At 30.9% G+C, this 27,251-nt stretch overlaps 5 protein-coding genes across 15 annotated transcripts; 1 reads left to right on the top strand and 4 right to left on the bottom strand.

Moving 5' to 3' along the window:
- Positions 1 to 225: 225 nt before the first annotated feature.
- LOC129950917 (pre-mRNA-processing factor 40 homolog A) lies at positions 226 to 4,392 on the top strand. Its single transcript, XM_056062868.1, has 8 exons — positions 226 to 377; positions 431 to 854; positions 907 to 1,166; positions 1,448 to 2,502; positions 2,648 to 2,950; positions 3,000 to 3,068; positions 3,768 to 3,854; positions 3,911 to 4,392. The coding sequence occupies exons 2-8, from the start codon at positions 466 to 468 to the stop codon at positions 4,181 to 4,183; spliced, it is 2,436 nt and encodes an 811-aa protein (XP_055918843.1). The 5' UTR covers positions 226 to 377; positions 431 to 465; the 3' UTR covers positions 4,184 to 4,392.
- Positions 4,393 to 4,525: 133 nt separating this feature from the next.
- LOC129950919 (uncharacterized) lies at positions 4,526 to 5,986 on the bottom strand. 3 transcript variants are annotated; one of them, XM_056062869.1, is made up of 4 exons: positions 5,734 to 5,986; positions 5,386 to 5,678; positions 5,199 to 5,327; positions 4,526 to 5,038 (listed from the first exon to the last, which is right to left on the bottom strand). In XM_056062869.1, exons 1-4 carry the CDS (start codon positions 5,917 to 5,919, stop codon positions 4,990 to 4,992), a joined length of 657 nt encoding a protein of 218 aa, XP_055918844.1. In that variant the 5' UTR covers positions 5,920 to 5,986; the 3' UTR covers positions 4,526 to 4,989. The 3 variants fall into 3 exon arrangements, with proteins under 3 accessions (XP_055918844.1, XP_055918846.1, XP_055918845.1); XM_056062871.1 differs by having other exon boundaries at positions 4,526 to 5,153; positions 5,734 to 5,985; XM_056062870.1 differs by having other exon boundaries at positions 4,526 to 5,141; positions 5,734 to 5,984.
- Positions 5,987 to 6,512: 526 nt separating this feature from the next.
- On the bottom strand, positions 6,513 to 11,055 carry LOC129950855 (uncharacterized). Of its 2 annotated transcripts, XM_056062776.1 has the most exons (7): positions 9,748 to 11,055; positions 9,385 to 9,576; positions 9,171 to 9,320; positions 8,527 to 8,796; positions 8,218 to 8,471; positions 7,543 to 7,777; positions 6,513 to 7,076 (listed from the first exon to the last, which is right to left on the bottom strand). In XM_056062776.1, the coding sequence occupies exons 1-7, from the start codon at positions 9,764 to 9,766 to the stop codon at positions 6,604 to 6,606; spliced, it is 1,593 nt and encodes a 530-aa protein (XP_055918751.1). In that variant the 5' UTR covers positions 9,767 to 11,055; the 3' UTR covers positions 6,513 to 6,603. The 2 variants fall into 2 exon arrangements, with proteins under 2 accessions (XP_055918751.1, XP_055918750.1); XM_056062775.1 differs by having other exon boundaries at positions 9,385 to 11,055.
- A 611-nt stretch (positions 11,056 to 11,666) lies between these two features.
- Positions 11,667 to 16,082, bottom strand: LOC129951392 (coiled-coil domain-containing protein 85C). Of its 4 annotated transcripts, none has more exons than XM_056063513.1 (6): positions 15,741 to 16,082; positions 15,516 to 15,695; positions 13,741 to 14,568; positions 13,494 to 13,682; positions 12,547 to 12,783; positions 11,667 to 12,145 (listed from the first exon to the last, which is right to left on the bottom strand). In XM_056063513.1, the coding sequence occupies exons 3-6, from the start codon at positions 14,485 to 14,487 to the stop codon at positions 11,810 to 11,812; spliced, it is 1,509 nt and encodes a 502-aa protein (XP_055919488.1). In that variant the 5' UTR covers positions 14,488 to 14,568; positions 15,516 to 15,695; positions 15,741 to 16,082; the 3' UTR covers positions 11,667 to 11,809. The 4 variants fall into 4 exon arrangements, with proteins under 4 accessions (XP_055919488.1, XP_055919486.1, XP_055919487.1 ...); XM_056063511.1 differs by having other exon boundaries at positions 15,516 to 15,672; XM_056063512.1 differs by having other exon boundaries at positions 15,520 to 15,672.
- Positions 16,083 to 17,583: 1,501 nt separating this feature from the next.
- LOC129949285 (lethal(2) giant larvae protein) lies at positions 17,584 to 26,803 on the bottom strand. Of its 5 annotated transcripts, none has more exons than XM_056060649.1 (12): positions 26,289 to 26,731; positions 26,069 to 26,150; positions 24,854 to 24,984; positions 22,107 to 22,885; positions 21,497 to 22,036; positions 20,927 to 21,438; positions 20,743 to 20,867; positions 20,577 to 20,682; positions 19,897 to 20,497; positions 19,444 to 19,838; positions 18,450 to 18,558; positions 17,584 to 18,385 (listed from the first exon to the last, which is right to left on the bottom strand). In XM_056060649.1, the coding sequence occupies exons 3-12, from the start codon at positions 24,935 to 24,937 to the stop codon at positions 18,250 to 18,252; spliced, it is 3,387 nt and encodes a 1,128-aa protein (XP_055916624.1). In that variant the 5' UTR covers positions 24,938 to 24,984; positions 26,069 to 26,150; positions 26,289 to 26,731; the 3' UTR covers positions 17,584 to 18,249. The 5 variants fall into 5 exon arrangements, 4 of the variants coding, with proteins under 4 accessions (XP_055916624.1, XP_055916626.1, XP_055916623.1 ...); XR_008782020.1 differs by adding an exon at positions 19,175 to 19,210 and having other exon boundaries at positions 18,355 to 18,385; positions 26,069 to 26,732; XM_056060651.1 differs by lacking the exon at positions 26,069 to 26,150 and having other exon boundaries at positions 26,663 to 26,803.
- Positions 26,804 to 27,251: the final 448 nt, after the last annotated feature.

The raw sequence follows: 27,251 nt of genomic DNA, 5'->3' as shown, positions 1-27,251 counted from the left end.
GAAGTGAAGCGTGTATGTGTTTCAGCCATTAACCTACTGCTTTAAATCTCTTATTATGTTTTAGTGAAAATGGATAACCAGAGCTTGTTTACAACGTGTACACACGAACTCACCCAATATCCAATCGCACCGTGTAGATTCGTAAAAAAAGTCATTCGTTTTATTTTTGGATGCTTCCATCCCACCAAAATTATCTGAAGCTATTCATTTGTATGCTTCCTTTTTGTTTGGTTTTCGTGTTGACAGACATTGAAAATTATTGTAGTCCTAGGTGTAAATTATAATAAATATTATGAGCAGTTAGTGAAAAAGAAATAATTAAAATAATATTTTGCAAACATACAAGCAAAATAAATTAAACTTGCGCCAAGAAGAAAGTAAGTATTTTATTTGGAATTTCTGTATTTATTTCTTTCATTGCGTTTTTAAGGTTATGTTTGATAAGTTTAAAACAAGGGCTTAAATATGAATGTTCCTCCATCCGTACCACCTATGGCCGGTTTATCCTCAACAATTGGATATCCCCCGATGGTGCCTTCGTTTAATATGCCCCCACCTGGGTTTGGACCGCCTGCAGAAATAGCTGCAGCGTTTGGAGCCACATCCTCAGAATGGAGTGAGCATAAGGCGCCAGATGGTAGGCCGTATTACTACAATAATGTAACTAAACAAAGCTCCTGGGACAAGCCAGATGACTTAAAAACTCCAGTTGAAAAAATAATTGCGTCTTGTCCATGGAAAGAATATCGATCGGATAATGGAAAAATATACTATCACAATGTTAACACAAAAGATTCAAGATGGGAACCCCCAGCTGAATACCTGGAAATGCAATCAAAAGTCAAGGCAGAAGAGTAAGCATTTGAGTTTTAACATTTTAAAGTCTGCAATAATATTTCTTTTTAGAGCTGCAGCAACTGCAAAGGCGGTTGCTGCATTAACATCATCTTCTATGGCTGGCATGATTATTCCACCCTCCATAGCTTCTGTCTTGCCGGCAACCATAGCTGCTGCCTCAAAACTATCAACACCTGACATTAGTTCACCTGCTTGCGATACACCTCCCGGTAGTAATGAAAATTCTTCTTCGGCTTTGGATCAGGCTATGGCCGCTACACTTGCGTCAATTGAAATTCCACAAACTGCATTCAAGGAAGAAAAAGAAAGTAAGTAGCATATACTTAATGTTAATTCAAAGATACTCGTACCTAATTAAGGTCATAAACAGTTTAAGGTTGAGTAAAAAATAATTTGTTGCTATAAAAATGTAACTAGTAGTATAGAACATGATGCATACTAAGGGCTTTAGAAGTAAAATTTAAAGAATTCCTAGTAACTACCTGTATAAGTACTTTTCTTTTTTATCTTATAAAGACTACTGATATTGAATTGTGACTATTATTTGGCATAATATACTTGTTTAATATTATTCTTATTATCTTAATAGACAAAAATCAAAAAACCGGGATAGAAGAAGTAAAATTGATTTTTAAAGATAAAAAAGAAGCAATAGAAGCATTTAAAGACCTTCTGAAAGAAAAAAACGTACCATCAAATGCTAATTGGGATCAGTGTGTTAAAATTATTTCAAAAGACGCTCGATATAACTCTTTTAAAGGATTGAATGAAAAAAAGCAAACGTTTAACGCTTATAAAACTCAAAAGTTAAAGGATGAGCGAGAAGAGTCCCGCCTGAGGGCTAAAAAAGCTAAAGAAGATCTGGAAAAATTTCTTATGTCATCCGAAAAAATGAATTCACAAATAAAGTTCTACAAATGTGAGGAAATATTCGCTACAAATAAAATTTGGACTGTTGTTCCTGAACAAGATCGTCGTGATATATTTGACGATTGTATCTTTAACTTATCAAAACGTGAAAAGGAAGAATCGCGAGTAATGAAAAAGCGAAATATGAAAGTGCTGGGTGAATTACTTGAATCCATGGCGTCAATAACATACCAAACGACTTGGTCTGAGGCACAAGTAATGTTATTGGAAAACGCTTCATTTAAAAATGATGTGAATCTACTTGGAATGGACAAGGAAGATGCTTTAATTGTTTTTGAAGAACATATTCGGAGTCTCGAAAAAGAAGAGGAAGAAGAAAAAGAGCGAGAAAAAAAGCGAATCAAGCGACAGCAACGTAAAAACAGGGATTCTTTCTTAACTTTGCTAGACTCCTTACATGAGGAGGGGAAATTGACATCAATGTCTTTATGGGTAGAACTTTATCCAGTTATTTCAGCTGATTTGCGTTTTTCAGCAATGTTAGGCCAATCGGGATCCACTCCGCTTGATTTATTCAAATTTTATGTAGAAGACTTAAAAGCAAGATTTCATGATGAAAAGAAAATCATTAGAGAAATACTTAAAGAAAAGCAGTTTCAGGTTAAGGCTAATACAACTTTTGAAGATTTTGCAACAGTTGTATGTGAAGATAAACGCTCTGCTAATTTGGATGCCGGCAATGTTAAATTAACATACAATTCGTTACTCGAAAAGGTATATTTTTTTATATTTGAATGTAATTTTTTCCCGGGATCAGTTTAATATAGTTTAGTTTTTTACATAACTATACAAGATATTCGTAACAATATGAACATTAGGTTTTTGCCGAATTTTCAATATTCAAATTAACATTTTTTAGGCTGAGACTGCAGAAAAAGAACGATTGAAGGAGGAACATAAGCGTTTAAAAAAATTGGAAAGTGAGATTAAAGGTGAATGGCTTGAGGGAAATATAACTGCGAGCGATACTTTTGAGGCAGCCAAAAAACATGTTGAACATTTAGAGGCATGTATCTTATATGAAAGGGACTATAGTTTGGAAAAAGTTTGGGAAGATTTTGTTAAAGAATGTGAAGATGCGTGCAGCCATCACCATTCCAGATCCAGGAAGTCGAAAAAAAACAAGAAACATAAAAAACGACCTCGGTCTAGCTCCAAATCGGTAAATTTTCTTATTTTTGTCTAAAACTTGTATTTATTTTATTTAATAGGATATTGAAAATGATGTTTCCGAATTTGAACAAGAAAAATTGCGCAAGAAGAAATCCAGATCGCATTCGGTAAGCTTGAATGTATCTTGCTTATACAAAACCTGTTTGAAAAGTAGAAAATTTGTTATTTTATACTACTTAAAAGGCACACATTTAAAAATGTCAATATTTCATTGTTTAAACGCTGATTTAGGATATGATTTATTATTTACTAATAGATATTTGGTAAAGGCTTAAAGAATATATTAACAGAAGCCTGGCCAATTCATTGAAAAATTTCAATTTATGTGTAATCGCGCATTTTTTAAAGAACTTTATTCACTCTAGGTTTGGAGTGAACAAAAACTAGCTCTAATTAGCCGTTTTTAACCGATACATTTTATTTCTTTCTTTTTTTAATAATTAAAATGTATTCTTTTTTGTTACCTAAGCCAGTGATTTAAAAAAAAAATACTTCAAATTAAAATTTGTATACGAAGGCTCACACCGTTCACAAATTCATTGAATTCATAAAGACAGAAAAAACTTACGTCATTAAATCATGATATTTATTTATGCATTTTGTTTTTTCTTGTTAAATTAAATATATGTATAACTGTACGGTTAAAAAGATATATAAAACATTTATTACATACTACTGTCATAAAACGATGGGTTTGAAATAATAAAATAGAATATTTTTAACGTTTTTGTTCCCTGTTCGAATTCAAATGTATGTATTATAATCATTTATATTAAAATATAATTATTTTTTATTGGACTTTTTAGCAATCCGTAAGCAGCAGTGAAAGCATCGAAAGCGAAAAAATTTCAAAAAAGAAGAAGAAAAAGAAGCATAGGAAATCGTCAAGAGCGGTAAGGAGAGAAATTTGTTAAAGTATTTATTTTGTCAAGAAAAACATATTCTGCAGTCCTCATACGAAAGCGAACACCCATCTTTGGCTGAGGAGTCACCAATATCTACGGAAATTGGCATGAAAAAGAAGAAAAAAGATAAAAAACACAAGGATGTTGAGCTCCGAAAACAACGTTCTCCTTCTTTGAGCCAGGCAAGCAATATTTCAGACAAATTACCTTCGGGAGGGTCCTCAAGAAACGGTGACGAGCAAGCTCTTAGTGAAAGTGAGTTGGAATCAAAGCGTGCAGCATTATTGGCTCAGCTAAAAGAACAAATGGAGGAGTAAGAGCCGAATTTGATTTAAAATTATTACCTACTATTTTAAGAGGATATTAAAATTACAATATTTTTAATGAATTCAAAGCATTTTTAAACAAAATCTTAACAGCATTATTATTATTTATTTAGTGCATCAATGTTAATACAAAAATTGTGAACAAAAACCAAGAATAATAAAGTCGTGCAAATCAATTTGATTTGTCGTTATTTTGCTGAGTTTTAGTTTTTGGTTTTAGTAATGTAAAGATAATGCGAAAGTTAATTTTATGTAAGTAAGATTAAATTAAACCTATGGACTGTGCAAAGTGGTTTAGAATTGAATATTCCAAAAGGTACCTAAACAAAATTGTTTCTGTTTAAACATTTTTAAAGAAATGTTTGGGTAAAATAATACAAATATAATTTATAGTTAAAATAATTATGACGAATGCTGATTAATTTTACAGCATCTCACCTGAAATATCGCTCTGCTAAAAGATTAACCTAAGATCAATTAACAAGAACAGTTTAATATCTAAAAATCGATCAAAATGTGAGTATACAAGTTTAAATTTAAAAAAAACGCTGTAATCTTTATTATAAATTTCAAATTATAAAATGTGTTAGTTTATAAAAAAAAGAAATGTCTTTCGTATAATGGAATTAAGATTTATTTTAATGGTTCAATTTGGTAGTATAGAAGGAACTTACTTAAGATATAGCTTATCATACGCTTGATCAATAAAAACAAAACTCATTTACGTTAATTCAGTATTTATTAGAATGTAAATAAAATGTCACCGAAAGGGTTGCTGCTCATTAACATGGCACCTATCAAATGGATCCTTGAATTGATGTCTCAGTTATATCGAAATATGAACGCCTGTACGATTAGAACATACACATATGATTAAACTGCTGTTTACATTGTAAGTATACATCAATTTTTCACTCGCATTAATTGTATCATATCCAAAAGACTTTTTCTAATTAATTAACTAAATTAATAAATTATTTGAGTTACTTTAAACTTAATTACTCACAATAACGTTTGACGCCTAACAGAGCGACAGTTTCCGTAAGCATCACGTAATTGATAATTTCTGCATATAATAGGTATCCTTGGTTTTACTTTTCGGTTCGAAAATATACTACTGACGTTTTGAGGGGTTCTGGAAATAGAATTCTGTTTAGTATTTCCCATGTTTTTTTTTATTGAACTAAAAATACTTCAAACGAAACTCGCTTGGAACTTGTGAAACGTTGTTCTTTCCAACACTGGCTTTCATATTATATTTTAAAGTTATGCTTTCCAAAGAAGGTATTATAGGAGAATAATGATTAGAGTCCAAATTTGAGTCATTTAATGCTAAACTTGACTGTTCTTTAACAACAGTAATGTTTTTTGTAGTGTTCGCAACTACCTGTGGAGTTCTAATGGTTGTAGAAATCCAAACTGGTATGGGACTTATTGTGAGATCTTCTTCGTCATAATAATATTCATCACCATTGTTAATCGTATCCTTAAAATAAGATATTTTTAAATTATCTAGTTCAATTCATAATGTAAGTAGTTACGTCAGAAAATTCGTTTTTGTCCACTTCAATGATTGCGACATCTTTTAAGCTGATATGAATATTATATTTTCCTGTCTGTCTTTGGTCATAAACCGAGTAGGTTTCATTTTGCAATGGAAAACAAAGTATTACTTGAGTAAATAAACATTTCAATAAAAGCAGGAGTATTTTGTATAACGAAGACATCGATGCTTTCCTCGACTTAGTCTTTCGGAAGGACTTTGTGAACTGAATTTTTTCAGATAATGCTATTTATAAATACTGTTCTTCTTCTTCTGTTTTAGGTATGATGCACTTTAAACGATGTAAGACAAAAGTTCAAGGACAAAAAAAAATAAAACAAGAAACTGGTAAAGTAAAACTGACTGCTATTAATAAATTGTGCTTTACGCAAAAGGTTGTAAGAAAACAATGATCATACACTGCGATTCACTTGTTTGAAGCTAAACATTTTTCAATTATATTTCGATATTTGTAAGTATTTAAACTGTATAACATTATGTATATGTAGATATTTAAAATGCAGTATTTTTTCATTTCCATTTCTCGGAAAAATTTGGTGTCTAATATAAAAATGAAATATAAAATTTATGAGTGAGTATTTAAAAAAAAGAGAAGGTATGCCAAATCTTTGAAAAGCCAAAAATAGTTATGGCTTCCTTTTAATGTATGTATGGACATAAAGTCTCCATACAACACCAGCTTGTACCTACCACATAACATCTGTTTTACTCGTGGTAACTACTTTTTACAAAGAATTAATACATTTGTGTGCCTTTCAAAATAGCCGTTATCAATTTTTTTTATTTTTAGTCATTATAATCTTTTTATTTCATAACATAAAACAATAAATTATTAAGATTATTCAGCTTAAAGACATTGGACCTGTGTATACCGAATGCATGCTCCAATGTTTTCTTCCGCGCTTCCCTTACCAACTCCTTTTCCAAAGTGCACACCCAAGTAAAAAGGTGTTACTGTAGACTCTATACGACAAGGTTTAACATTTGACGTGCAGAACTGGTTTCCACAATGAACCGGCTCACACCCTGGCAATGGACCCATTCCAACATCAACAAAGTCTTCGATTATGCAAGGCATAGTAATCCGATCATTGCATGTAGTAAAAAATTGTCTTGTAGTCGCAGATCGAGCTAATTTTCGAAAGCTAAATGCGCTCCGAAAAATTGACAAAATATCAAATCCTCCACGCGATGGTTTTGCAGTGGTTGTAAATTGTAAGTTTTCTTCTCCTGATCCCTCAGCATCAGCTAAAGCAGGAGTAACAGTCGTAGTTGTCCGGTTGTCTGTTTGTACGGAGTTTGTATACGAGGATTGTTGGTCTATTATAAAAACAAATTGTGTTAAGAACTTCAGTATTTAAGAATCCATCAAAATATATTAATCTATACTTTTTAAAAGGAATCAAGACGAAGAACTTAAATTAAGTTTTTTTTTAATATGCCGACTGGATTTTTATAGGAACATTAACAATAATATAAATAATATAAGTTTGTAGAAACGCAATTGTTTATGAAATAAAATACGTCCGACTTTCGCAATTCGAATAAGAAAATAAATTGTTTTAATATTTGGTAGTTATTTTTGTTGTTAAAACACCCTTCAATTGGATTTTTTCTCAAAATTGTATTTATGTCAATAAGCTTATCTTCGTAGGTAAAAATGTTCCGAATATCTATGCTACTTTATAATGCTACAGTAAAAATAACATCACTTTGCGTTTCTTCTCATGATAAGGCCTTATATGTCCTCTTGTATTAAATGCATAAACAAGTACAATTTATTTACCTTGGAAAAATGTTGAGTTTTGTGTAGAAAAATTGACTTGAGGAGTCTCATCAGGTACAGAATCTCCAATTATAACATTATTCTGTTGTTGAGTATTTAGCTTTGATGGACCTATTTTAAATGAGTGGTCATCACAAGGTTGATATATTATAGAACACATTTTATCTTCTTGTCGAATACAAGATTTATAGTCTTGATTTGCTAGGTGACGGCCATTGTCAGCGAAGTTAAATGTCTGAAAATTAAATAATTTCATTTAACTTTAGTTTTTGTTTAATGTTGTATAACAGTTCACCCCATAAATTAGTTTTCTTTTAATTCTGAAATTTAAAAATTTCTTTCAACTTTGTATTAAACGTCTAAATAATAATAACTTACATAATTTTTTAATGGGTTTAAAATCAAAACTTGACGTGAAGTTTGATTTTTTTAGTAGATATTTTCATTTGAATACATTTAAATGTATTAAACAGAAAATAGTATGTAATTTGTTTGGAAACATAGTGTACGTTTATGTTTTGCCAATCGCCTCACTTATTAAAATACCAGTTGATACATAAATATGCATCTGACCATTGATAATTTAGTAGTTCTTTATTGACCTCAATAGTGGACAAATATTATTTTCCAACACAAATTCTAACCTGAGTTAGATATAAAAAGTATAATGTTTACCTGTATGACACCTTCATGTCCAGTATAATATTGAAGGCAGTTTGCAGGAGCTCTTTGACTAAATAGAATTTGTGCAATACGTATCTCCCAAAATCGTATAGGCGAAAACCGGTTGGAAAAATTCATAGTTATTTCAATTATGTCGTCATCATTTAGAGAACTTTTTGTCATTGTGTGATTATTTTCGAGCATTTGAGTCTGAAGCCTTTTACGAGTAGGAATATCGGTTTCGCGTCTTTCAACTCCGTAGTATACTTTAACAATAAAACAAGTAAATAATTGAAATCTTAATAATTAAGGCGTTCTTACCATGTTGACCACTATTTTGGCCGCAGAGTATAAAGCTTCCTGATGGGCCGCCACTTACATTAAACGTATCTCCATCACAAATTCCTGTTCTTCTATTAGGCTGTCCAAGTGAGAAATGATTAAAGTCAATGCGTATTTGACTCACATTTGAGTCCATCAGTTTAAGCTTGTACTTGCAGGAAGTGAAGTTTTGAGGCATTGAGCTGGGAAAATTTGGCGATACCAAATACGTTATATTGTTGCGTATGGTCTGGTCACAAGTAGCTAAGACTGAAATTTAATTGGAAAAAAAATCCTCAAGTTTCAAGGTTATATTCGTTTTAACTCATACACCTCGAACTTAAATTTTTTTATTTTTTTCAGATTTTGTTAAAAAGAAATATTTTTTAGTTTTTCGATAGCAAATTGATGATAATTCAAATTGCAGATCTTTGAATCCCAACCGATATTTTTTTGACCAACTTTTCTCTAGAGATAACACAAAAAGCATGTCCATGGAATGATTTATGAACTTGCATTGTTAATACATGTAAATTTGGGTCATTAAAATCGCTTACGAATTTTAGTTTCAACAATCTTCCCATATTTGACTGACTAACAAATTAGTTTTCAAAACACCATAAAGACTTTGTAAATAAACTCACATATGCAACATACACCAAATCCCATGGAACATTCGCCCTGGGCAATCCCTCCTTTTAAACGACATTCGTATACATTTACACATACCCCAGTTCTTCTGCCATCATTCGAAAGACACTCTCCATCCACAGGAACCGGAAACAAATGAAACACTACAATGAGTTATAAAGAATTTATAAACTGCAGTATGCATGTTATGATTATTGACTAATTCACCTTTTTCTCTCCTCTTATTAATATCCGCCTGTTTTAATAACGTATTTTTTCCAAATAGAAAGTATTTACCGTCTTTTATATTCTTCGAATCGTTTGCGGAACTCCAAATATCGATATTTTTAAATAAATGCCATGAATTGCCTCTAACATCAGCGTCCACGGACAAGAGGCTGATGTCCCATGTAATACACACTATCCACAAATAAAAAAGCATGATTTTACAACTCTTCGATTAAATTTGTGCAGTTTCAAAAATCATTCCCTTTTCATGAACTATCAGACACGGCTTCAACAGAAAATTGAAAGATAAGTATTGATTGCACATTTCTTTTTTACTTCCTAACTCTCTAATGTATTTCTTACTTGTGCTTTTTCTGTGCATGTTGTTTCAATGTCAGTGGTACTCGTACTACTTTCACATACCGGAATGAGTACAGGTTCTTAGATCTTGTGCAACTTAACTTATTATATTTACACATTTTTTCATGGACGTAGAAAGAAGAACATTATCTCTCTTCTTGAATGAAGTAAAACTTGATATAATAAATTATAATAATATTATGTGCTTATAAACAAATTTATTAAACAAAACATTTTAATTAAGAACTGAATCATAAATTATAAAAAAAATATTAAAGTACAAAATTGTTTACAAATCACTCAATTAAAAATAGACTCTTGCTTTGTTAGACTTCGTATTAACTTTTATTCTTTTCCTCGTGTTCCGAATTCAAGTATGGAAACATATATACTAATTAATGATAATAAAGGGACATTTCATATACATATATGTCTATACACCTTAAAATAGTTTCTGCGTTATGCTCAAACTTTCTAATTTATAAAACATTTTTATTAATAATTTGTTTGTAATTATTTTCCTTGCGTAAAAGGAAGAATCAGTTTGCTGAATGTACACATTTTTAAATCATGCAAATAAACAAGTTAATGTAATTCTAGGTATATGCGTATGAATTTCTGGAACTACGATAATTTATGAATGAATGTATTTTAAGAAAAAAATAATAACTACGCACATGCAATTCTCTAAGAATAATTTCCGACGCCTAATTTAATACAACAATCCCCGCTTATGTTGATTTGTACATATGTACATATATGTATATGCTGAAACAAGACGCATGGTGTACCATCGCTTTTGTTGACCTCTTAACCATATTTTGAATGGTAGGTTCTTGCTAGGAATTGTAATAGTAATAATTATATCGTCATATTATCGAACAATTAACTGTTTAAATTATTTTTTTTTCGGGAAGAATGGTTTCATGTTTATTTTATTATTTATAATATGTTTTTCTTTAACTTAAAGGAATCGGGCAATAAACATAAATATGTTCACAAAAAAAATCCTTTTTTAATTCTAAAATTTTTGGTTGCAAAAATATGAAAATGAAACAAAGTTTAAATTTCTTGACCCAATTTCATTTTAAGAGTTGGACGGACAGTCGTTTAAATTACCCCTAAAATCGAAAAAAAAAAAAAACAAAGTTATGACGAATTTTGCAGTTTTATTTGCATCTAAAGCAATCTGAATTGTTGTTAATATTGTCTTAGATTGTGGAATTTGTACGTGTTTTTCTTTCTGTAACCAACCAAAAAAATTTGATTCAATTCAAAAAAAGTGTAGTGATGGCAGTTTTTTAAAAATACCAAGAGGTTTTCAAGTCACTAACCATCTTTAGAATGTAATACTTACAAATTTTAATTTTTTGTACTCTTTATTTTAACATATCAATAATGTTAAAATTTAAATATTATTATTATTATATCAAAAAAGTTTGTTTTTACCAATAAGAAAATAACCTAGTGTTAAGATCATTTAAGAAGTTTTAATAAGTCAAATTTTAAAACCTATTTAAACGATATTGACCGTTTGGTATGGTAAATAAGTAACCCTTCTCATTGTTTCTTTTTTATTTTTTTAAGGGAACCCAAACATCAAAAGATCAAAAACGATCAATTTTTTTTCAAAACTCAGTTTTATAAAATAAGATATTGTAGGATTCTTATTTTTATAAACAACATACTTAAACCAAGTCTAGTTTCTTTTAACGAGTCATGCGAGTTTAAATTGTAAGAATTTCAATTGTTTAAACAACTGTCGTTCTTAAAGCACATGCAAAGTACAAAATTAATGTAGCCAATTGCATTTACTTTTGAGTCTTTTATTTGGTATGATTTGTAATGTATTTTATTGTTTGTTGTAGGTGCTTGTAGGTTTAGTAAATGATTGTTTATTTTATTATTAAATAAAAGTCAAATAATTTTATTCTTTTTATTGGCTGCTTGGCATACAAAATTATTAAAGTTTTCTTGTAATGCAGTGATGATAAATAAATACATACATATATTAATTTGTAATTTATGAAAAGGTATATCAAACTTTACAACATTTTGAACTACTTTATTCCTCCATGGAGGGTTCATTTGTGCTGCTCTCTAATTTTCTCCATACAACGTTACACATTTCTCTCACAATAGCTTTTTCTCCATCGTCCATCTGTTCTATAGGCATTCCAGTTATGTTACCAAAACGATCACGTTCCAACTGTTCTCGTACTTCCAGCACTTGCAAGGCACGAATAACGGCCTCCGGTCTCCCAAGGATAGGTTCAGGTGTGCGTTGTGAAACATTTCCTGAATTGGATATTCGTTCTTCTTCCAACTGTTGAATTCTTTTTTCTAAAGACCGAACGTATTGAAGGGTTTGATCGTTTAGTGTTGAACGCAAATGCATATCCTTAAATATCAAAAATAATATATCATACATTAAAAAAAACATCTAACGGTTTTTTCGAATAATTCTGTGTGAAAAAACTAAAGAGTTCTAAAAACAAAGAACTAATTTTATAAGTTACATTCCACAACCTCCAATTAGTAAAAATAGTAACTAGTATAATAATAACACTACATCATGTTTTTTTTTGAAAGTTTCTTTCACTTTGAGGTTATATTTAATCAATTTTGGTGTACTTCAAATGATACAACATCACACAATAAACCCACTCATTTTTTGTAGACTTATTGGTTGTAGTTTTTAGTTTTTTTTTTTCAAATGCAGGATGTATTTAGTTGTTAGTTCACATACAGTATGCATTAATGTTAAGGCACATAGTATTGTACATATTAAATATTTCGTACCGGATATTGCCGCTCATAACTTCGTAGAGCTGATATAGTTTCGTCTGCGTTTGTACTGGAACTGCTTCCATCACCATCGTCGCGTAAGGTCCCGCGTATTGGAGTGCTACAATTGGCACAAACTGAATTTGTAGCAATGTGCGCTCGTTCTTCGTCCAGATAAAGACATAATTCCTTCAGTTCAAGATTGTCTGTAATAAGCTCTTGTTGTTTATCATCAAGCTGTCGTAGTTTTGTCTATAAAATATATTTTAAAAATTAAATTAAACAAAACCAAATATAGGTAGGTATGCATGCAATAAGTTTTTACAAGCACATATACATACATATATGGCGTAAGCTAAAATTTAAAAAAAATCTGGACAATTTTTTTGCCCATCCTACTAATAAGTCGGATGAGAAAAAGAATAATATTAGCGCTGGGCGATCACGCTTATTTCTTTTTTTGATAATTAAAATAGTATTGTCAGATGGGTGTGATTTATGCAGGTTTTTAGTAGAGTAACTCAACTAGATAAATTTAGCATTTGATGTCTTTTCAATTGAAGACAGATTGTAAACATGATTATGAATCGTTTTCTATACTCAGGTTTTTGAGAAGAAAGTCACATAATGCTTATAATTGAATATATTTACTAAGCACTTAATTGACCGCTAAAATGTATGAAATGATTCGATCACGTTTGAAAGTTTATTTGTTGAAAATAATTTGTTTATGTTGTTCGCATTGCACTTTTTTAAGCATTTGAACGACTCATTATTGTATTTCTCTTATACTTAATAATAAATAATAAACTTTTCTAAATGATGTCTTTAATATGTTTTTTTATTTAGAAACTTATCACATTCATGTAATGTAATAATTGTATAGCCTTTTACAATACCAAATTGTTTAAAAATATTAAAACGAAACTTGAATTGTCATTGTATATAATTTTAGTATTTACCTGATATGCGGATACTTCCTGCCTCATAACACTAGCTGTATATCTTCCAAAACGCTGCCACTCTCTTGCAAGCTTCCTACCTTTTTGTCGGTCGTCATCAAGAAAGCAACATAGATCTCTTAGTTCTTGGTTGTCATCAACCAATCTTTGGTTGGCTTCTTTCAATGCTCGCAGTTCTGTTATTAAGGGCTTTGTACAAAAATAATACTTTAACATTTATATAAACTGTGAGAATGCATAATCTTACCTGCAGCTGTCGACTCTGTTCCGAAGTTAATCTTGCACTTGATGGAATGCCAGTTTGAGTTAATGTTTGTGTATTTGAATCCTGATCCGACTTCCTAACAAATTTAAGCATTTCTTGCTGCTGTTGCTGAAGACGCAGAAGATTATCCTGTTCTTGTGAAGTAGAAATCAATAATTGACCTCGATGTTGAGGTATAGTTCGCTGTTGAATAAATCGAGATGAATTGCCCTGTGCCTTAATTGAATCTGGTACAAACACTGACGAGAGCTTTGGAATGTCTGGTGGATATTTTATGTTAAAATGCGATGCACTTAGATCTAATGATGTAGTTGGGTAAAAATTTGATTTTCCACCTGAAAGGTGTTTCAAAATACCACTCGAAGGTTGTGGAGGTGGTTGATACCGCGGAGGAATTGTATGTGCCGGTTCGATGCCGATGACGCCCTTCGTCGGTCTTTGTTGTTGCTGATGAATGTGTTGTACACACTGATTGTTTGTTATTTGTGGCACTGTAGCAATTGGATGATGTACCGTAGCCAAAGTTTGAATTTGCGTAGGACCGTTTGTTGCCGGCTGCTGGGAATTGGCTGAGGCACTTTTTTGTTTTGTTACTTGCTTTTGGTTTTGCTGGTATGTCTTTAAATGTTGAGTTTGCTGGTTTTTACCGTTTCCAGATGAAGTAACACTACAGTTTTCGTTTATCAAATTGCCATTTAATTTGTATATGTTGCTGTTCGGTCCGGACATCTTATCGACGTTATTTAACAGTTCGATTCATGAACATTTATTTTCTTTGCATCTTTATTATCCCTCGTGTATTTTTTATTTCTTAAAAGAAATTGTTTGACAAGAACATTTTTTAGATTACCTTATAAGCTAGTTTGTTTAATCATAAAGTCGGATTTTTAACCTCTACCTCTAAAATACTATAGATTATAAGATCTCTTGTAAAGAAGAGTATAATTGACAATAAATAAATAATGCTGGGTAATTTACAAAATCCACGAATTGTACCGTCACGGTTTAAGTATTACGTATGTACATAGATATTTACATTTGTAAATATAGATAAATACACATTATGTGAAGCTAAAATACTCTTCATCTCTTACACAACGCAACTCGTTACCCAGCTACCAAAGTCAAATGCTTCCCAATTTGTGATATAATTCCCAAATTTATTCTTGGCTTGATTTAACTTTTTTTTATAAAGTCGAAGACTAAATCATATTCCAATTAAGTTGTATTCGTTAGTGGCTTTCTTTTGCTGTAAGTTGATTTGTTATTATGTTTTTGGAATAAAACTAAGGTAGGTGGGTATTTCGTTTTTTGAATTCTACTTAAAAATGACTGCATCATTGGTATTATTTTGGTTCGTGGATATTCAATTTTATAATTTTTCTTGGGATAATTTATTAAATCTTTAATATCTGTAAGATATATTTTTGTTATGTTTACCTCTTAAATAAGGGTTTGGTATGATGATTTTTACTGTTTAATCGGAATTATTTAAAAACACGTTGCTTAAACAATTGAATGTGCTTAAAACTAATAATACCTGCAGGCCAAAATTATATACATTTAAAAACATTCATTTATTTAGATATGGGTTAGACCTTAATATGTACCTATTGTATAAGTCTTATTATACTATAGTGTAACAAAAAAATCATTGCGCTTTGGCTATGGAAAAGATATTTAAAGAGAACTTTTGCTAAATAATTTTCAACTTTGCAGACATAGGGTACTAACTCCAGTTACATACTCGTACTTACTTACTTTAATTGTTGAAATTTCACTACTGATGATTTGTTTTGTGGAGCGATCTTGTGTGTGTTTACACTTTCTTTTGGTTTTGTGTAACGCGAGATAAAGAAAGCCAACAAGAGGAAGAGATATTAATGCGTCACTTCTGGTGCCTTCTACTGGTGCCTAGGTTAGGTTGGTACTTTACACTTAAAGACATTTTTAGTTGCGTATTCATGCAAGGTCGATCTTACCAAGTAAATAAATAAGCACAGTTAAGGAAACTAACTTTCTCCACAGCATTAGCTTGTTGTTTAATACATTATTTCATTCAATAAAAATATTCAACGTTAGTACAAAACATTTACTTCGACTTGTAAAACTTTTATTTAGTTTATCACGGATATATACATTTAAAAACAAGATCGGAGATAAAAATTAAGTAAACAGAAAAACAAAATGCATACATTTCAATAGGCATGTGACGTAAACAAACTAATATATCTCTATCACTTTAATGTAAATTTATTTATTTTTATCAATTATTTAAAACAACTAACAAACTTCTTTTACCAAACCAACTATCAAATCAACTAGTAAAACAAAAACTAAAATAAAACAACAATGCAACTTCTTCGCTTTCCAGGGGCATTGTTGAAATTCATTCAGACTAATATGAAGGTTCAAACAGAATGAACGCGTTCAGTTATACTGCAGATAGTACGAACTGGGTTTAAAAATAAGTGATCGACATTTTTCGAAGAATATTAATTTTTTATTTAATTTTTTGTTTCAAATCTTTAAACTGATTATAGGGTAGATTATTTTATTTTTGTTATTTTATTATTTTTTTTTAAATATAAATTTGTTTCTTTTTAGACTTTAAAAATTATTTTTCCATCGAAAAATTTGTATCACTGCATAAATTCAATTGACTGATAAGGTTTTTTAGAAATTACTTTTGTTTTGTACAAACGCTTGATAAAACATGAAGTTTCGAACCACCGGAATAGTTTAAGTTAACATGTACATAAGTGGTACTCAAATAAATGTTTTAACATAAATACAAAGTTCAGTGACCAAATCGTTCAAGAGAATAAATAACACAGTGCTGTCTTTCCCGTTTGTATGGTTTGAAGAAATACATTTTAGGAGTAAAACAAGGAAGAAAGATCTTAAAAAATTGGAAGGGGAAGTGCTTTACTACAACTGTAATAGAATATACATATATTCAAAACTGTTTGCAATGAATAAAAAGCATAGGAAGGGACAGGGTTGTTTTCAATAGAGGGCGTACCAGAAATGTTTATTTTTCAAAGGAAAGCAAATTCAACAACAGTTTAGGCATTTCTTATTTTTATTTATTTAAGTAGCTATATGACACTAAATTTAAATAACTAATATTAAAAATTCAAATAGTTTTAGATTTGTTAAATTAGTTTTCCCCCAAGGTTGTTCTTGTTATGTAATTGTACTTCTTAAAGTTATTTATTTTTAAACTTCTTGTTTGTTGTTTGTTTTTTTTATTTATTAAAAGGCGGAATTTACAATATAAGATCCTCGTTGATTCGCGATGCAGTGGGAATGAAAGTACCACACAGAAAAATGCTAAATAAATATTTTGAAGTTCACATTGTTTTCGAATTGGGCACCCAATTAACTTGAATTGCTTTTTACCTTTCCATTAAAACATTAATTTTTTGTTAGCTTTAGCCTTATGAACTGAACGTCTCTTTATTTTTTGTATATCATCTATTTAAAAGCGGAAACTTTCTTCTCTTTGTTTGTTTGAGTTTGAAAAGTTAACTACAGAGGTATTTATGTGTAGCTTTTGGTTTGCTTTCTGTAAGGTAAAAAGTACAAAATTTAAAGATTCTTAATTGCTTTTCAAAAAAAGTGCTGTTATTTATAAATATATATGCATTTTAGTATTATTTTAGCTCTTTCATATAAGTTTGTATGGTCCTATTTTTTTTATGTTAGGAAAGATGTTCTCAGAATAAACCAGTCTTTGCTTACCATTTATCAATATTTACCTGAAAAAGGCGAAGCTGTTGTTGTAACAAGCTTTTTTCCACATTAAAAACATTGCAGGTATAGATTTACAAAAATATTTTTTATTTTGTATCAAGTTTGTATAACATTTTTGTTTAAAAATAAAGGAAAATGAAATATAATATATGTATTAAATGACATATACATACTTAACAATGTGGAAAAAGTTATATAGTTTGTTATATTTATCCATTTCAAAAAAATACTGTATGTATTTTAGTATAAAACGAATAATTTAAATCAAATCTAATTGACGAAATTGCTTATTCTCCACAATTTCGTATGTATAAAATTTATAAAATACTTTTTAGTAAATAATCGCGTTTTGTTTTATTAAAATGCGGTGTTGTACTTTAAAATCTATATTTTTTGAACATTGAAATCGTTTTCGAAATTACATAAATATGCACTATCCCTTCATTGGATTCGCTTACATTTGTAGACAATTTTTTTCGATAAAACTCTATCTCGTTTTTTTATTTAATAAATACTTTGATTTTTTTAGTAAATTTAATATTTTTCGCCAAAGAAGTTCGTAAGATTATGTTAACATTCATATAAAAATAACATGTTTAAAGAATATTTGTCTTATTGGTAATTTAATAAAAAAATATATGTCTATAAAAAATACTACACGCAAGATATGAAGTATAAAATGGTCAAATGCATAAAATGATATATTAAATTACCTAAATGAAATACTTTAATTCAGAACTGACTCTCTTCTCGAGTTGTGGTTTTAGTGGAAGTTATGGTATCGGATTCGCCGTTTGTCTTCTCATGTGAAATGCTGGTTATGACCGACTTAATTACGACTGAACTGGTGGTTGTTTCTGTAGTATTGCTAAAAGAATATCCAACAAAATGATATTACATAGATTGTTATGGATTGGTTGGTTAATATTTACCTTAGTGGTGCTAAATCCATTAAGTTTGGTATATTAAAATCAGTTATGTCTCTCATATTAGCGTTTGTAATGGTTTGACTCGTTTGCGAGCTTAAAACTGAAAGTCGACCTATAAAATCAATGTTTTAAAAATTTGCCAGCGGTTTCGTTCGTTAAAGTATTATAATAATAAATAAAAGTATAAGTGTACCGGATCTTTTCTTTGTTTACCAACTGTCTTCGAGAAAAGTTTTTTTTTTAATTAGAAAACAGATTATTACCTTTGCTTAATTGTATCTGAACTGGAATACAAATCAAATGCATACAATATTTATTTAAAAAAATACAAATTATTTTCTTGGCATTTGAATGCAAAACTATTTAAAATTGTTATTCAATCCTAGGACGAATAAGGAATTTTCGTAGAACGAATCTGGTAGTTTTGTGTATGTATTTTTAATTATGCATATATATTATGTAGTAGTAGCAAATACAGGTTTGTCAGAATTTCTTTTTTTTATTTTCAAATTTGTTTTTGTGTAATACCTATTTTTGTTGTTTTAGTTTTCGGTTTATTAGGAGAACAAAGACGATTTTCGTTTTGCATTAGTTCCGTTGGAACTATGACAGCTATACTATTGACTTGCTTTCGAACTAGTGTTATAGAAAAACTATTTTTAAAGGATTTCGAGTTTTGAATTTTAACCATTCCTTATAACTCAAAAATGCAGCTTATATCAGATTACCTTTCATCGGACCTTACTTCGTCTTATGTTCCAACCCTATAAAAAAAAGAGTAAGTCTGATTTTAAGAAAAAAAAAGTACGAAAAAACCTTTCCCAATGGAGCTTTGCAGAATTGCACAGAACAAATACATTATGTGTTTTTAGCCTTTTTAACATAAGAACATTTACATACCAAAATATATAGCATAACCAAAACCAAAACATTGATTTGAGCAATGGTACAATGAAAACACTAAGAGGTAACACACATGACTTTACAAAAAACTTACCAACTGTTTCTTCGGTTGTTGTAGAACAAAGAGTAGTTGTGGTAGCGTTTAGATGATCCCGCACCGAGTCAACGGTAATGTCTCCCATTGAACTTGAGATTGTTTCATTTCCGCGGTTGGGGGAGCCATCCAAACCGTTGGTCATTGCATTTGAATCCAAGGTTATGTGTTCTTTGTTAATGGGTTTGTTTATACTTTCCGTTGAATCTGCCTCCATGGTTTCTTGTTCGTTAATACTATTTTCGTCCGCGTTTCTACCATCCAAGTGTTCAACATTGATTCTTCCCTTCGGGGTTACCACTTTTGCTGTCGCGAGACTTATGCGTTGAAGTTCAGAAGAAGACATCATATACAGTGCTTCTCCAAAATTAGTAAAACACAAAGAGGAAATTCCACTAAAAAAAAAAAAACAAATTAAAAATGTTGTAAGTACAACTTGTTGACCTAGCTTACTTTATATCCTCTCGTCTAACAGCAGCAGCATTCAACTGTCTTTTTAGTTCTGGTATGGATAAAACAAGAATATCGCCTAAATTCGTAAGACATAAAAGGCCTACTTCATGGTAGTCCCGAGTTTCGGGCCCAATCTCTCCATTATTCTCTTCAACATTTTCGCGATCAGTGACAATTTCTGATTTAGTAGACTTAGTTGGGCTGCCCTGCAAATAATCCAACGGCACTCTACATGTAAAGGAAGCAAAAGCCAGTCTTCTCACACGAGCTCCTTCATGTGCTGTGAGTTTATATTTTGTTATCGGTTTTAATTGGGGTAGAGAAAAAATTTTAAACTGTTCTTCTGATGCAATCAAAACTCGATGTGGGGGAGTTTTTGGTCCATTAAGTTCTAGGGGTACACCAGTATGATCAAATACCACGATTCCAACAACAGGAGCTCTATGTTTCATTTGAATCTCTTTTGCCAATTGAGCAGAAACACGACGAGGGGAAGAAGACTGGTCTGCATTGTTTTCTTGTGGGGGTGGCAAATGTAAAAGGAACACAGAAACACAACTAGCATTTGTGGCAGACCAAAGTGTGGCGGCGGTTGTGTGCACTGTTATGTCGAAGATTAAAACATTTTATGTGAAATACATCAATTAAATGGACATCACTCTGAAGGTTAACTTACTTACCATTTGTAATATATGTCTTTGCAAATACTAAACAACGAACCATAGAACCCATTCCATCGTCTGGTGAGCGGGCTTCTACTTGTCTTTCTACGGGACGGGCATCCAGCTTAAATGACAAAATGTTATATTTTTATTTGCACTACACTGTTAATAAATAATAAATTACAGTTGTTGCGGGTTGCGTCGGATTGTTTCGTGTAGATCGTCCTTTTCTTAGTTTCCTAAATGATTCCCTAAGTGATTTTTTAAACGATTTGCGCCTAGAAAGTTGTTCTCCTGCTCCAGTAAGATCTAAAAATAAAACAAAGTCGATTATACGATAATTTGATTAACTAAAATAATTTGTTTACCGTTTGGATTTAAAGTACATCGATGAAATACTGGTAAGAAATTTTTGAAATCAAACAAAACTAAGCCATGAGCTGTTCCCCCTGAAACTAAGTTCCAATCTGTTTGCAAGGCCAAGCACGTAATACTAGCTGGTGGTAAGACTTGAAGAATTCCACTGATTTCAACACCGGGATCTCCAACTGGGTCTGCGTTTTCAATTAGTAAATTGGGGCGCACATTTAATTGGTCATGTCCTTTCCAAACAAATCCATCCCGGTCACTGACTAGATTCATGGTTGACACTTTTAAAGAAGATTTCTCGGAACAATTTTCCTCAAAGCTTGCGATAATAATTTGGCCAGCGGTTCCACCAATTATGATCTTTCCCGTTTTAGGACAAAGAGACAATTTTTTCACAGCTAATCTGGGATCATCCGAGTATGGATCGAAAAGCCCTGCTTTACGGAATGGTGGTTCCGAATCATCTATCGACTCAGAAGAGTCTCCGTGTATGTTCTCCTGATTTTCGTGGCTGAAAATGTTACATTAAATAGTAATATTCAAATATTTATATATTTTGAAAACTGTACCCAAATAAAATTGAAGTTTTAAGATGATATATGGGCGTCATTACAATGTCAGTACAATTCCAAAATTTAACAGAACCATCTTCGTGACCAGTTAGCATTATTTCATATTCTTCACTTTCTTCATTTTCCAAATCATAGGTTTCTGACCACACTCCTCCAGTTACTGGCCATGCCAAATCACTACACCCTGCATCCTGCTCTTGTCCAGCTTTGTTAATTTTTTCAAAAACTTTCTTAGATACTTGCGAAATCAATTGATTACAAGTAACTGCTGAGGCATGTAGAGAATGTAAATAAGGAGCTTTAATAACAGGAAACTTGGGATCCTTTAAATCATATGCACAAAGTTCTTCCTCTAAAAGAACCACAAGAACTTCAACTGCATCCGAGTTATTTTCGTAAGTTACGAAAAAGTCTATAACTTTGGAGGTAAAATCAAAGCATACTTTATTCTCATTATTTACGTGTATGGAAACACAATTATGATCACCATATGCAGACCGAGGCATACCCCCAGAAAACACAACAATTTTATCGGACCTTGAATTTTGGTGGAATTTATATTTTAAATTAAATATATGAAAATATAATGCGAAAGTTTATAGCTCACCCTCTAGTCCCTTTGTACAGACGGTTTATACTTTTGCAAGGATCCGGTCCATAAGGCACATAATTCAAATTCATGGGAGGATCAGAATCATTTAAATCCCAAGATGCGAATGAGCCATCAGCATGGTACCAAGTAAACTCAGTTCCTTCTGCATTAATGTGTAGGCCAACACTTTGACCATGTCCAGGAGCAATGAACGAACGAACAACAGCTGAAGTGTCTGTATCCCATAACACACAAAGGCCGCGGTTGTACGCTACAAGCAATTGGTTACTAGCATTTGGAATTTGCTTAATGCACTCAATAGCTCCTGGATTAAGTTTATAACTAGGTGGTACTTGTTCCAAAACCACGTCATGGTAAATTGCGGGCTCTTTAACGCTGAAATCCTTTAAATCCAATTGATATATATTACCACCTTCAGTTCCAATCCAAACAATATTTTTGGTATGAGAACAACATAAGGATGAAACTTTTTTTAGTTTGCCATCAAATGAAAGTGATTTGATCGCAACTAATGTTGATCCAACAGGTTCCCATAAAATTAGTTGATTGGACGCAGTTAGAGAAAGTAAATTTCCTGATCCATGGACCCATTCTAATAGTTGAACATTTAAATCAGCTGCCGAATTCGATTGCATTGTATGATGACCGTAAAATTCAATTCCAGGTTGGCCAAATACTTTAATAGCTCCATTTTGAGTGCCAACAGCCATAAGTTTGCTTTTTGAATCAAAAGCCAGAGCTGATGGTTTATGTGGAAATCCATGTTGCGCCGTCTTAAAAATTTGAAACAGAATAAAAATTTGGTTAAAAAAAAAACACTACACTAAAAACATTGTATGAATACGAAAACTTGAAGTAGTTTTACGGGGCACATCAATATTTAATATATCGATATCTAGAAAAAATTCAACAAAGCAAAGCAAACTTTCAAAATGTTTGAAAAAATAAAAGCTACAAAAAGACATCTAAGATCCTCTTATTTTCACAGCATTCATAAGCTTAGGATTTGAAGTTGTTCAATGAATTCAGAAAAGATTTCAAAATATCGAATAATATTAAAAAAAAAAAAAAAAACAGAATTATTTTTATATGCATTTTACTGAGATAACATTGCTTGGTTGAACATTGTTTCTTCTAACCGATTAGAGTATAACAAAACGCATGGCCACTGGTTGATGTAGTTCACATCAGTACATAAATACCAGTGCAGGTGGAAGGATTTACAAGTGACCATTCATTTTTTTACTTCAAATATGTTGCAGAACCAAGTAAAGTACCTAAATGATAAGATACACATATTATAGTCATAATATATTGCACCTAATATCGACTATAAAGAAAATAAAAATTAACTCTCAAATTAAGAATACTTTGAAGAATAAATAAACCTATATTCGATAAAATAAAAACTAGGTCAGCATACTATTTTTACTGATATCTTGCTGTGTTTTACACCTAAATTGGATCAATTTAGAACATTCTCTATTGCAAAATAATGACAAAGTTTGGTATTACAAAATATAAATGACAAAATACAAAACCTTTGGGAAATAAGATTAGATAAGACACGCCACAGTATCACAATATCTGATAAGGCAAAGCCCTCAAATTGTTAAAATTTTTATAACACAAACTCAAACCGAGTAACTGAATAACAGAACTAATGTTTACCTTAAAAGAGTTGAACACTTTTACACAAAAAACAATTGATATGTATTTGCATACTTTGATAATGATTTCTTTAAAGTAAATGATATAAGATCTTCATTCAATGATGGGTATCTTCGTTGTCTTTGCGATGGCAAACGAACTGATGCTTTTTTGTTTCCATTATGTAGGTACAATATTATGACTCATTTTAAATATTCTAAAGGTAGGTTATAGACCTAGCTTTATAGTTTCATAAATTCATTGAACTGCCAAGAAAAACAAACAGAACAAATTTAACATACCACCTTACCATAAGTCTAAAGACGACAATGTTGGTGTGATTTTTGATCTATTCAATCTCATTTCAAAAATGATGTCATACATTCGTCATAACTAGCAAAGTTATTCGATGTATTGCCTATTGCGTAATAATTGTGTTTCTTTTTTGTTTTGTTTGCTTAAAAACATATTAATGAAACCATTTGCGTGATAAGCAACAGTAAAAAACCAAAGCAATGTGATGACCTTATGACAAAAAAAGGACTAGGAATGTTAGTTTTTAAAGTATTTTGAAGGTGTTGGCTTAACAAAACGATAAGCAGCCAATCCTAATTTTTCTGCCTTAAATACTATTTTGATTAACATTGCGTGATGTTCCATATTCTCTTTCCAAACAAGAAACCTAAGTTTCCACAAACTTTTTGTTTGTGGTCAAGAAGGGCATGACGAAAGAGGCAAAATAAAAATAATTTCTCCATCTAAAAGAGAATGTAACTACTAATGTTTTAAACAAAGAATGTAACATTTGTAATGTTGATAAGGACAATTGAATACGCTAAAAAACATTGTTTGACCACTTCAATTCGAACCTTATAAAAAGGTTCAGTGAAAACTATGGCTCATTCCACAATTTTCCTATTGAAATTTTAACCTTTTAGTCAGAACGAGCTTATTTATTATTCTGTAATTCTGATAGGATTTTATAACATCCCTTTTTCATTTTTGTAGCATAAAGACCTTAATTTAATGCACTGCATTACTTATTATTTAAATAAAAACTTAATTAAATTAATCTTAGAATCCATTTCTACCTTTCTATACGCAAATAATTCCTTTTGCAATCGTTGACGCTCTGCAGTTGGCTGCTGTCCTTTTCCTCGTATAAATTTAAGCATTTTGTGGGTTAAAGTTTTTGGCCGCACGAGAACTTATTTGAAGGGCTCTGAAATTATAAGCAGAAAATGGATTATGGAATACAATGCTTATTATTTTTACTATAAAGTTAGTAATAAAAACATATTATTGAAACTAATTTATAAATATGGCATAGAGGAAGAAACAAAACAAGTGTATGCACAAGTTTCAATCAATATGTTTCAAACAATCTGTTATAGGTAGTAAAAGTAGGTTTCTAAGTTTATAGATTAATATTTGCTGTTTTTAATTTAATGCATGATAAAGTTTGTTGCTATTAAAATATCTTGTATGCCTAAGCACTACTGTACTAATTAAAATTTAAATAACAGTCTGAAAAATACCTCCTTATATTGAGGTAGGTCGAGCAGCAAGAACGTTTACCCCTTTGTTTGTGCTAAATATTTTGGTATTAGAACTAAACCAAAATTTTACTTATACCTACTTATAATATATATTTTTTTTAATAATTTTTGGAAGTACTATGAATTAACATGTAGGTAGAGTAACCAATAAAGATAAGTTAGCTGTAAGTATTGGTATACCTACTTATAAAGCTTAAAATAAATTAGATTAGATGTACCTAACCAGTGTAAGAGAAAACCAGTTATTTTTCATAATGCCTACATACCAACCTACTAACGAAACATACCAAGGTATAATATAGTTGCCTATCTATAAAATAAATTTGTCTGTTTTATTCTTATAATGAGAAAAGTAAATGGGTGGGTGGTAATGGTAACATTTAAAATTTGAGATACAAAATTTATATTTTCTTCTTTTTTAATAATTCTTAAAATGTATATTTAGACTGAAGTCATACCACCTCATACCTACTACACATAGATTTGAGTTCTATGATACAATCCCCACCTAGTTAATGAATTTATTATGTCACTTTTAAGAAAATGCAAGTTTTTAAGAACAATTAAAGTAATTTGTACTTTCCGTTTATTATTAAAAACTTGTTCCTGTATATAAAACATAAGAAAACACTTTTTAAATAAGTTTGTTTAAAAAATGTTTGATCTTATTAATCATCATGCTACGAGCAACAGGTAAATATGTTCATATATTAAAAGTTCCGATTTTATAAGTGAGATAAGACTTACCAGTGCCTCGAAAACACCTTTAGAACAATAAACCTTTAAGTCTGCACAATAAAATATAACAAGACTCTTTAAAAGCCGCACCCTTATTCAAAAAAAAAAATATTGAAACAATCTTGTTATACGATTTCGCATACAAATACAAAATGACAAAATGCGTCCGGTCCGGCGGCGGCGACAGCGACACGTCAAACAAACAGCCTAGGTGTTTAGTTATTCTTACCTTCTTTACATGAAGAAGTTAAAAAAGAATTATATTCAATATCCTGCATAGACAAATTTATTCACAGGTGTATGCTTTTAATCACTTATCACATCGTTTTGTTTTACACAAGAAACTTCAGCGGTAGTTATTTAATTAATTTCACGAAATAAAAATGCTTTTACATGAATTCTGCAGCCAACTCAAAGCAAAAGAGGAAAGGTGAACAAAATTTAAGATTCTACACAAGAACAACCGATACACAACTTGGAGTACTCCCCAGCGCTTTTTTTTACTTAGACGATAAGAAAATTACAATTTGTGATAAGTTTTTAAATGTTATGAATTATAATATTTTGAATCTGAATTAACAAAAATAAAAAATTAAATAAAACCTTTGAGAAGCAAAAGCAGTACTGACATTCCCAGCGAACCAACTAACTCAACATTTTATATTCCACTGAATGAACTATATTTTAATTTTGGTTTTGGTTGATGAAACACAGCGGACAGAGTCCAAGCGGGCAGCGGCCTGCATTGTGGATGGCGAACTTGTTGTGTATAATCATTAGTTGAAGCCTGAGAGTGTAGGTAGCGCTGTGTACTCAATAAGGACTACATCATACTACAATTATTCATCTTAAAGTTGCTCACCCAGGCAAACTGAAACGATATTCTTTTGCGATCGCATTAGGTTTAGGAAGTTAAGTTGTTGCTCAAAACTGAATTCTATGCTGCCAAATAGAATGTTGCTGGGTGTTTTATACAGACATTTGTACAACTTTTATTTCTTTGTCATTACGCACCGATAAATGTTTTGCTACTACCAACTTATATTTTCCAAAAAATGTATAATTAAGCATTATTCACATGAGCACGACCAACGAAAAAACGAATATTCGTCGATTTTGTCATTTCTTTCACATGAGAGTTTTTAATGCGCCACGAATTAAGTTTGATTTTGACCACCCAAACCAAAACAAG

This window comes from Eupeodes corollae, chromosome 3, assembly GCF_945859685.1.
Source record: "Eupeodes corollae chromosome 3, idEupCoro1.1, whole genome shotgun sequence".
Lineage (NCBI taxonomy): Eukaryota > Metazoa > Arthropoda > Insecta > Diptera > Syrphidae > Eupeodes > Eupeodes corollae.
The sequence above is the reverse complement of the archived record's forward strand: the minus strand, read 5'-3'. Positions and strand labels throughout refer to the sequence as shown.